At 36.6% G+C, this 12,016-nt stretch overlaps 1 protein-coding gene across 1 annotated transcript in view; it reads right to left on the reverse strand.

The window, feature by feature from the left end:
* Window positions 1-1,932: 1,932 nt before the first annotated feature.
* Window positions 1,933-12,016, reverse strand: part of LOC140151395 (deleted in lung and esophageal cancer protein 1-like) — a 46,965-nt gene continuing 36,881 nt past the window's right edge. Inside the window, 9 exon segments of the mRNA XM_072173724.1 lie at window positions 1,933-4,070; window positions 5,777-5,900; window positions 7,090-7,243; window positions 7,895-8,059; window positions 8,659-8,778; window positions 8,780-8,936; window positions 9,430-9,650; window positions 10,371-10,744; window positions 11,344-11,518. Coding sequence (XP_072029825.1) covers window positions 3,947-4,070; window positions 5,777-5,900; window positions 7,090-7,243; window positions 7,895-8,059; window positions 8,659-8,778; window positions 8,780-8,936; window positions 9,430-9,650; window positions 10,371-10,744; window positions 11,344-11,518 — 1,614 coding nt within the window. The 3' untranslated portion in view covers window positions 1,933-3,946.

The raw sequence follows: 12,016 nt of genomic DNA on the forward strand, positions 1-12,016 counted from the left end.
TTATGTAAACGCCAAAATGTTTCTTTCATCAATTCCCATCCAATAAGTTAGGTCTGAATCAATTTAAAAGTACTTCAATTTTTAGTGGACATGCCTATTAATAGATGAGAATATATTTATTTGTTTACCAAGGGGGTCTAATCACAAAGTGTTGTACAATATTGTTAAGATATTTTTTACAATGAAAATTTTATTAAGATGGTGAGAAATATGCAAATAAATTGCTACTCTATACAGAATCTATGTTGTAAGTGAGTTGTACTTTGTAAACTGTTATCATTAAGGCGGGGAGGGGGATTAGTTGTCTTCATTTGATGCAAGGTTGGGAGTGAAATGGGCCGTTAACCTTTGATATGCAGTGGCAATACCAGGCGGAGGGTCCCATGGGACATCTTCCCTTCGTCATTGGGATGCTGGCTGCCGTGATATAAATTTATAGACCTTTTTGCCCATTTTTATCCCCCTCTTCCTGGCTATGCTGTGCACAAGAATTGTCCAGAATTGCCAACACTCACCAATACAATGATATTACAAAGATCGCAGGATTTCACACCTCAAATTTTAACATTTATATCACATCGCCATTTGCCTGTTACAATACAACTTTTGATTGGTGTGCAAAATTGTGATACTTTTAATTGATATGCACTCCATTGCACCTAATTCTCACATTGTACAATGAAAAGTATAATGCAATTTGGCAACAAGTCTATTTTAAAACCTGGTTCCAATATCCAGCAAACAAGAAACAAGATTTGGCACATCCCATTCTGAACCTTGATGCTAATAACTCCCAAATTACTAAATTCCATCATCTAATACTACTGCTAATCTCGACCCTTCTCCTAAACTTGGGTGGTACTAAAGACTTGGCAATGAATCAACATAACAACATGTCACCCCCCGATTCAAATATATGGGGAAGATACTTCAGCTTAAAATCCTGAACTATTTATTTTAATGTGGAAAAAAAACTCAATAAATCCTGGTTGGCAAGTGGAACTTCACTTACTATCATTTATGGAGTATAATCAAAAACAGAGTTAAAAAGACTTGTTTGAGTCTGACGTCATCCGTCAATCAATCTCGGGCACAGTTATCTGAATGCAGCGGTAAAAAAGTTAGGTATTAGTAATAAAAACTTTCTTTCCTGAATGCACCATGTCAAAAATGCCTAGAAAAGTTGCTTTCAAAAGTATGGTAATTTTTCACCAGATGAAGTAACCTCCCTTTTATGTGCTACTAACCAACTAAGAGTATGTCAAAGATCTGGAAGAGTTGTGGTTTATCAATCAACCTCAAGGTACGTTTACTTCGTGCAACGGTCTTCTCTATTGCTACATACGGGTGCGAATCCTGGGCAATAACAAAGAATGACAGGAAGAAGATGCATTTGAGATGTGGTGCTATAGGAGGCTGTTGGGAGTATCTTGGAAAGACAAGAAGACAAACATCTGGGTCCTGAATAAGATTGGCACAGACTTAAACATCAGAAAGTCCATCATTGAGAGGCAATTGCACTACTTTGGCCACATTGTAAGAAAGGATGGTGGAGTTGAGAAGCAGATTCTTCAGGGAGCCGTGGAAGGGGACGTCCATCAACATCTTGGACAAATGATGTGAAGAACGTTTCACCACACGGAATGTATGGTGCAACACGTTTGGCTTTAGAAGTAGATGGCGTACTCTTGTGAAGACCACAGCAGCGCAATCCTGCGCCATCTGACCCAGAGAGAGAGAGAGAACCAATCAAGGGTTGCAGGGAGTTTGATTGACAGTGAAGTCAGATGCAAAACAGTCTTTAATTCTGTCTCAGATTATAGGTGTTTGTTTGGAGCTCACATTTAAATGTTGGAGATCTAAACCCTGTTTGAATTTATCACTCACTGTTTTCATCAGAATAAATAATCAAAAAACAATATACATATGAGATCCAGCTTGGTATCTGGATAATATTTTTGTTTATTCAGTCATTGTATACACATATTACACATGGGACGGATCATCAACAATCTTTATAAATATTTACATATTTCAAAATATGTTACATGTGGATAAAGAGGAAAATTTATGCACACCTTTGTACAAATTTCACAGTAAAGATTTACAGAAATATGAGGATATGGATTCAAAATAGCTTATTTTAAAGAGTGACTACTGACCGGTGATGGACATCATCACTGTTCATTAATCGCTTTTTATGGCAACTTTCTCTGTCCTGTTGCAAAATATCAGGGAAATAGTGGGAATATTGTATAATATGAGATTTGGTATTCTCCAATCAAATGACAGATATCATGTGTTATTATCTATTCCAGCTCCATTGACACCTCATTATTTTCCCTAGACCTTTGGATGTATTGAAATAGGTATTAGCATTTTACTTTGGAAAATTAATATAATAGAGCGGCAGTGCTAGTTTTTATGCCCCTCCAGTGAACATGAGCCTAATCCTATCCAAAACAATATGCATGAGATGTCACTGGAGTTGGAACAAATTATAAATACTGTTCAATATCAGTTTCTGTCAAATATACCAGAAGTGCACTAGTTTGAATATCATGTCATACTTTTTGGTTTATCCTTCATGTACTTCCTACATTCAAGTAAACACTCTCATTACCTCTTTGATATGGAAAATTTACCATAGTATCTTGTTGTTTTGATTTTGACTTGAAACTTGAATACATCATTCATGCACACAATCAAAATGCATTATGTGATGCAGTCAAGCAAAATGAGTCATATGGCAAACAAAATTAAAATTCAGTTTTCAATTTCATTGGAGCTTTATTTCTATGAAAACTCCCATCACAATAGAATGGTGATTTCAGAGATATGGTAAATTTAATGTTGCTCAGAACATCTCAAAATCAATGTTAGGGACACATGGTTCATTCAGCTTGATCACATCACAAATTTACAAATTCAACATGCACAGAATATGTCTCTCACTTTCTCCTTCAACCAAATACAAATAAATATCTAAATACACAACAATAATTGGCTATTCCAGTCAAAATCTATACACTTACCCTATCTAAGACATGACATTAATCTCCCACACAGGGGGTGCAGATTTCAAATGGTCTTGCCCACTTTGGTAACCCCATTTGAAATTCACACTCCCTGTGTGGAAGGTTAAGGTCATGGCTTCCATAGGGGTTGTATGGATTTCAACAAGAATAGCCTAATCTTACAATAGTTTAATACTTTCATACAAAAATATGTGTATTTGCCTCAAAAGAAGCGCTGAATAGTATCTACAATATTTTACAATTAAGATAATTAACTTATTGGTGACTTCCATGTAACAGATATAATTACCAGTTACAAAGTTCACATAAATAAATCTCATTAAGTGCATGTATAGTATCTTAGTTATTAAAATGGATGGATTGGCATTTTTGTAGTACAAGCATATAATTATTTTAAACTGATTAACTGAGTAGGAATGAGTATGCTGATCAAAACGTCTTTTGTTGTTTTACGCACTTTATATTCATTGGTATTTTAAATGTTTTTACAAAGAATCAATGAGTTAATGAGCATTTTCAAAATGGAATATTTTGCTAAAACACACTGGATTTAAATGATCATGGTACTTTGCCCTACTCAATAAAAAGCATTCAAGAAAATGCATATCCATCCACCTTACAGCAAATAGGCCAACAATCAACAAGTCCATACTCCTGGTAGACATTCAGTGCTTTGTGGCCTCATATGTATTACGTTGATCACTACACTTCACTATGGACGGAAACATGGAAATATACAAAAGAGTGTAATTGGTCACTTATAGATAGCATATGAGCGAACAAAAAATCTTGTGAAACTCAAACTTGTAGGATTGGCTTTCAAATGATTTTTTACAATTTGCCATGTGTCTTACTCTCTCAGCTGTATGCTATTAATAACAACTACATTTTGTATTCACAAACCAAAATCAAATGTTCACAAGTGCTTCATGACGGCTATCATATGACCCTTGACCTTTGACAGAAAGCTCCTGCGGTATTTCACCGAGATGTCCATGGAATACAAGCTTGCTCTCATATGGAATGTTATGTCTGCAAAAAGAAAAATAGAAAGAATAAAGTTTCAAGATAACCTTTTGATACACCTTATTTAGCCAGCGTCAACACTGGGTCCCCAGATAAAATATTTTCCTAACAAATTGAACTAACACCTCCACTATTGTGCACTTTACAATATTGAGGATTGAGAGCCAGAAAGCCTCAACTCACAATCACCTGCTCCCACAAAATGAGCATAAAGTCACCAGGGCACTATAGAAGATACAGTCCATTAATCATAACAAAATTCAATAGAAAACAAAAGACATTGTGGAGGAAATATTGATTTTGAAGACCAAAGCATGGAGCCAACTTTATGCTCATTTTGTGAGAGCTGGTCGTAGTGAGTTACTGGTTTCTGGTTCTGAACCCTTGAAAAGACAGCAATGGAAAGAAAAGTGCAAATGTTCATCATTTTAAGCACTTACGATTTGGACAAATTGACACTTGGCAATGTAAACATCAATCTCATAAACAAGACATACCCCACGCTTGATGGTGTCTTTCATGTTACACATTAGAACTTCACACTGCACACATTAGGTTTCACTGCCTGAACAGAATTGATTTTTTTTCAACCAAATCAACAGTAATAATTTTTGTAGTGAGGGTACAACATTTGACCACAAATTGCCTCAGGCAAAACTCACTTCCTGGGAACTAAATACCACACAAGGTCATTTTTATGCAACTCAATGACTCATTTGTGTCATATACTGTCCCTAGCTAATGACTCATCGACAGATACCAACCTCAGGAGGGAATTCAAATTTTGATCAATTCTCTTCAGGTAGTGAAACCTAATGCATGATTCTGAAGAGGTACCGATTTACACAAGTGTTCAGGGAATTATGTCATGCTTCAGGTTTAATCAGAGTGAATTGATTTGAAAAGGTCTATTATTACAATCCAATATGGTGACTTCCCATAGCTTTATTCACAGAGTTAGTTAGATTCTCTAGTCTAGCATATGGGGTCTGACACAGGTCCCTATTCTCCCATTGCATAGTTCCGCCATGTGCGAGGAGAGCCTCGATCTGGCAGCATGCATGAATGGGAATTGAACCAGTCATAAAACATTGCATTAAGTTATGTAATTCTTCCTTTCATGTCATGCCAGTTTGAGGCTCTCCTTGCATCATGGCGAAACCTTGTAATAGGCGAATACTTACTTTGCAGTGAACTGCACCCTGAGTACCATCTTGCTGTTAGATACATGGGTTATATAGGCTTGTAGATATCCTTCATTAGGCACTACACCATCTAGTCTAACATAATGGTCTGACACAGACCCCTATACTTACTTTGCAGTGAACTGCACCCTGAGTACCATCTTGCTGTTAGATACATGGGTTATATAGGCTTGTAGATATCCTTCATTAGGCACTACACCATCTAGTCTAACATAATGGTCTGACACAGACCCCTATACTTACTTTGCAGTGAACTGCACCCTGAGTACCATCTTGCTGTTAGATACATGGGTTATATAGGCTTGTAGATATCCTTCATTAGGCACTACACCATCTAGTCTAACATAATGGTCTGACACAGACCCCTATACTTACTTTGCAGTGAACTGCACCCTGAGTACAATCTTGCTGTTAGATACATGGGTTATATAGGCTTGAAGATATCCTTCATTAGGCACTACACCATCTAGTCTAACATAATGGTCTGACACAGACCCCTATACTTACTTTGCAGTGAATTGCACCCTGAGTACCATCTTGCTGTTAGATACATGGGTTATATAGGCTTGTAGATATCCTTCACTAGGCACAACACCAAACACTCCTGATTCTGGTGACTTACCAGCAGCCACTGTGATGGGGAAGAAAAGATTGGATTGTATTAACTATTCTATACAGTAAATTAAGTTGTAACCACACACTTGGGAGTGATTATAGGGACTAATAAGGCCCCCCCAAAAAATTTGTTTGCCCTCCACCGACCGACCCAAAATCGAGCGGTCACTTTTGAGTTTATAATTTTAAAGGTTTTTTTATTACTTTTTCTGCATCAAAATTTTTCCGAAGAAAATCAATACTATAAACTCGTTATAACATTTATAACTATCCATTCCGGCATTATTGTTTCCAATAAACTTGGCGCCTTATACAGTTGTTCTATTGAATCCATGTATCTTGCATATTGAAGGTCTGTACTGATGTATCTTTACACATGACCAATGTTCATTGCCTACAGGCCTATACAGTAGTGAGTCATAAAAAAAAAATCTGACCGACCGACAGACCCACCCCAAAAATACCACTGGACGGCAAGCAAGCAAACTAATTTTATTTGGCCTAATTTGTAAACCGAAGCAAGAAAATAACAAGGCGTTACAGGATGTATCCAAACCATTTCAAACCTACGTATCTGTGTGACCAATTTGAAAACAAGGGGGGTAAAATATTGAAAGACTGTTAACACTCATAAAATCCTACCAAATTGCTATTATTTCTGCAGCATGTCGTATACAAAACTAAAAATCATACTTTCAGTTGAAGACAGGTAACATGCTTCTAAAATGAATTGCACTTTTCAAATAAATATGGGTCTTTTTCATAATGGAGGGGGCTTGGCAAGTGGTGGTATTACCCTGATTGTCACACCTGATAAATGACACAGGTAAAGCACAGCTTAACTGATCAAAGTAATCTTCTAATAGCAAGGTTCACTAAAATGCTAAAAAGTATCTATATAATAAATTACTGAGTTGGAAAACTTTTCTTGATAAAAACTCTATAAAGGTAGTGGTGCATTTGCAAATCATTCACCGAGGTACGCTGCATATTCACATCATTTGTTTTTCAATCTTCGCGATTAAAGTCCAAAAATGAGCAAAAACAGCCTAAAATACATTATCCAGGCTCAAAAAAATATTGTACTGTAAGCTAACATGTATAAAGGTGACTGCTAGTGGCAAAATGCACAGCTATTTTTCTCCAGAAAAAAATATTTTTACATTGTCATTCTCAAACTCCAAAGAATATTTGTATTGCCATACCTATTGCTGTTGTCCAGTAGGTAGCAGACCCAGTGTGGTTTCTGATCACAATTTCCTTCTCTCTCAGCTGACCAACAAGACAGGTGCCAAAGTCAATTTCAGTGGGAGTGATGATTAATGATGGAATGGTCACAACTGCATGTAATGGTAGTCTCTGTAAAATGAAAATAATTATATAAGACAACATACTGGTTTAATGAAAAAACTCTGCAAGTCACATATTTTGTCTAAATTTGGACAAACACACCAATAATTGTCCTTTGTTAATCTCACAATCATTAGCTTAGATAGCATGACAAAATAGCATCAAGAGCTTAGTTTAACATACAGATTACATGATAAAGATTTCACAACATTCAAAACTGAATTATTGCAATGCGCTAGTCAGTTGGACATATTTACTGTTTTACACACTCTTTATTAAATCACTCAATCAATCAATAATCAAATTATAAAATTACGAATCATACAAATTAACAACAATTATGGAGGAGCATTTGAAAGGCCAACGAGGCCAGCAGTGACTGTCCCTGCAAAATAAAATTACTTTAAAGACTTTGCAGCTCCAAGCCACTGGTCAATCAAACTTCCCAATTAACTTGCATGATATTTAAAAGGCATATCTTTAATTTAAAGTTCAAAATAAGTGCGCCAAGAGTAACACTTATATAAAATAACATATATCCTCTTATGTTCTTTCATATCATTCTCTAATGTTTTTTTTGTTAATGTGTATTTGTCTCAACAACTAGTCTTTGAGTGTTTAAAATCCAATCCAATAATTAAACATCCTATATTTTCTTACCTGTACACTGCCATTGTTATAATGCATCTGTAAGTCTTGCCTGATGTGTAGTCTCCTCTCACCTTCCTTCTCTACCAAACTAAACCCATCTTTGGTATCACCCACTGATAACTCAGTCAAGCTACTAGCTAGTAAATGCTCCGTCAGTACAAAAGCAACTCGCACCTGTTGAGTGGGAAAGTTAATGCAGTAAATTCCATTTCCCAAATACTATCATCTGCACTTGCACCTTAAACTTTTAAGTTGGCTCACAATCATAATTTGAAGACAAAGTTCAATAATTGCAGGCGAGTATGGTCAAGCTATGATATGTCAGGTGTAGGTCTTTCAACCTTCAATATGGTCATTTGTGAGCTACTTGTAGAAGAAAAAAACAACTGACAAAGTGTCTTTTTCCCATTTTCCCCCATTGAAAATGCACATTTTGGTATCAGATGAAAGTTAACATTTTCCTAAAAACCACAGTGACATTTTAGGCCCGAGATATGTTTTGGTTAGATGGCATGAACACAAACGGGATAGTTTGTACCACCACAGAAGTAACTTACTGTTCTGTGGGCCACTGTGATACACATTTTTGCTTCTAGAACCCAAATTGCTGAAGCAATAATATTTAACTCCACACTTGCAGTATGAATGTTTGGGTGATGGGTCTCAATGTGCGGAAGAAAAAAAAACATATAAAGTCAAGAACTAGGACAATTACTATAATTTAGTAAGTTCTCTCAAACAAAAATAAGAATAGAACTGGTCTTCAATCTTACCTGTAAATTCTTCTGTTGAGGCAAGATGACCTCACCTGTGGTCATGACACCCTGGTATTCACCTTTACCCTTTGACCTTGGATCAATAGTCTGTACTAAGAATGGATGTGGGGCTATGATCACGGAAGGCTAGTGGGGTCTGGGTGGCATTGGTCAGTGTTGCGGCATGACTGCTGATGAATTTTGGTAAGAGATCAGGTTCATTGGGCCGTTGGAGGAGGTCGCTTGCCGCAGTCAGATATCGCATGCCTTCTTCTTCAGCTGTCTCTATGGTTAACCTTTAAATGATCAAAGGCAAATGATATCAAAATGATTAGTGATCACTGTGAATTATATATGTTGTAAATTTGCATTTTGGTTTCTGATTGTGTCTTGGATATTTGATTTGACTTCCTTTAAGACATGACATGTCTTGCTCTTGTACAAAACACATCATCTGTACATATATCCCATCAATATTATAAGGGATTGCCTTGAAGCCTTTAAAATTCAAGGACTTTCAAGGTCCAAAAGCATGATTTTCAAGGACTTACCACAACACAAAAATCATGATACGGCTCTCCATGCGGCACAAATTAACGAAAGTGACAGCTCCTCTCCACTCCCCAAATTTTGTCAAAATTAAACCTTCAAAAAAAAATCCAATTTTCAAGGACTTTCAGACCGTGTGCAAATTTCTAGGACTTTCAAGGCCTTGAAAAGGTGTTTTCAAATTCAAGGACTTTCAAGGACCGTGGGAACCCTGAATATACCCCTCTATAATATACTTACAATGCTGGTTTGATATAAGCAGAGAAGTCGAGTCTGAGTGGTGCTATTTCCAACCCTTGGCTTCTTGTGACCTCTCCTGGGATAAGACATGTCTCTGTCTTGTCCAGACTCATGTAACCCAGGGCAAACCCTGTGCAATCATGACCACATTCAGCAGATAGGTTTGGGATGATTGGTGTGAAGGCAGCAGACATGTTGAGGCAGCTACGGGCTGGTACAAGCTGTACAAAAGGGGAAAGTGTGAGAAAGACAGCATTTAGCAAAATATACTGAGACTACCTAATGAACAAAATATGATCTTAATCCCAGGGGGTACTCAGTACAAATGACCATACAGGGACATGCCACAAACATGGGTAGCATGTTTAGCCTTTTGGTATATATCAATGAACTCTTTTTGAAAAAACAGCTCAATTTTGCCTCAATCTAGCCAAAATGTTTTTAATTTGCCAGAAATTTTGAACAAAATTGATAAAAACTAAGATAATAAATTCTGCCGAAATTTGACTATTGGTATATCGATGGGTCCAAATTTAATGAAAAACTGGTATATTGACAGGTCAACTTTCAAATTCTCAGCGGCATACCCCTACCAAAACCAAATTGAATACCACCAGGATCTTAATCAAGTGAAGTACTACAAAATGAGCTCTTTCACTTTATGTCATCAAAAAACTTGAATCGGGAAACTTATTGATACCTCTTGCTATAAACTGGTTTCATGTTATATACATCATAATGTTACCATTTTTTTGTAACAGATGAAAAGTTAGCTGCTTAATGTCATGGATTATCTCGAAGTTTTTTAAATTGAATTTCATCTGCAAAGATGATCCCAACTCACTTTCCTCTCTAAAATGATTTAACCAGACATTAGGAAAATGCATTGTACATATGAAAATCAGTTGTACAATAAAAAGCTAAAAGTTCAAACTACACACCATCTGTTTTGAGCTAAGGCTAAATGGTCCATCAGCTGGCACGCCGTCATGCTCCCGTATCCTCACGCTAATCACCCGCTCCTCCTCCTCCTCCATATCTTCAAACCTCTGTTGTTCATGTTCAAGTTCCTGTGTGATCTTAGACAACAGACTGCCTTTCTCTGAGATGGCTGCCATGCTTGTTGTTGGCGAATCACAGAACTTGTCTTTGATAGAGTGAGTTGAGAGTGGTCTGATGTCCTCGCAATCATCTAGGATGACTTCCTCCCCATTTTCATCAAGAAGAGGGAATGGATTGCCAAAGGTTACCAGCATGTCTAAGAGCTTCCGGTCTCTTGGAATCAGGTTGTAAATTTGCCAGTCTATTCGGATATCTGTAACAATGTAATGGTTTGATTCATGTTAGGGCAGGTAAATGCTCCTATAATCCTCTTTTCTTTCTGCTGCTGAAACTCATACACCACTGAGGCAATCTACAATACTTTTTACATGATTCAATAGAATGCAGTAATGAGCTATTCCACTTAAAATCCATACAACCCCTATGGAAGACATTACTATAACCTTCTACACAAGGAGTGTAAATTTCAAATAGGGTTGGGTGACTCCTTTTGTAATGTACACTTCTGTGTGAAAGATTAAAGTCATGCAATTCATTATAGGGTGTATGGATTTCAATTGGAATAGTCCAATGCTGTGAATGCGCAAATCTGAAAACATTCAAACCTCTAAAGCTACAAACAAAGCATTTAAAGTCCTTTCCCCCCTTCTCATACTCCATTATGTTCCCCAAAATAGCCATGATATATATTCAATGACCACCTGATCAACACACACAAAAATACATGTCAGACAGGTGACATATTTTGATAAATGTTGGCATTAATACAGCACCTTTCACATGTATCAAAGCACTTCACATCTGATGTTCCTTTACTTTAATACTGGCAAGAAAATATTGTTTTACACCTACCATATGGACTGGTATTCCTTAGTTGCAGTGGTCTTTGAATATGAGGCAATCCAGAAACATGAGTACCAAATCTGACAACAGGTAACTGGCCTTTCAGTGTTGCCATTTTGAATCCTAAGGGACAGCCTGTCACCTTCAATTCAATAGGTATCTCAACTGTCTCCAAATCTGCAACCTGTTGACAAATCAATTAGTAAATTTGGCTTTATTGATTGGCATATTTAAGTCTTTGATGATTCATTACCGTGGAATTTAAATGTTTGATTTGTGGAACATGTAATTGTTTCCTTTTGGTGTCAGACCCATCACAAATATGTATCTTTCACACAGATGAACACACATTACTGTTGAGGTTCTTTGTAAGTTATGTCTTTTCTTATCAACAAACTGGAAACATATACCATTATCTTTCTTCTTTCTCCCTTCAAGCCACACATTGAAAAAAAAAAAAACAGATTTGGAAATGAGCTCGTATAATTTTAGAGAATAAACAATAAGAATTTTTGTTTTTACTATCCTCTACCATGTGATAGACGACAGGCAGGTCCAATATTTTGAGTAGTGGATGCCAGTGCACAACTGGTATCCACTACGATAAAAAATATTGGACCTGCCTGTCGTCTATCGTAGGTAGAGGATAGTAAAAACAAAAATTCCTATTGTTTATTCTCAT

The sequence above is a fragment of the Amphiura filiformis genome, chromosome 4 (assembly GCF_039555335.1).
Source record: "Amphiura filiformis chromosome 4, Afil_fr2py, whole genome shotgun sequence".
Classification (NCBI taxonomy): domain Eukaryota; kingdom Metazoa; phylum Echinodermata; class Ophiuroidea; order Amphilepidida; family Amphiuridae; genus Amphiura; species Amphiura filiformis.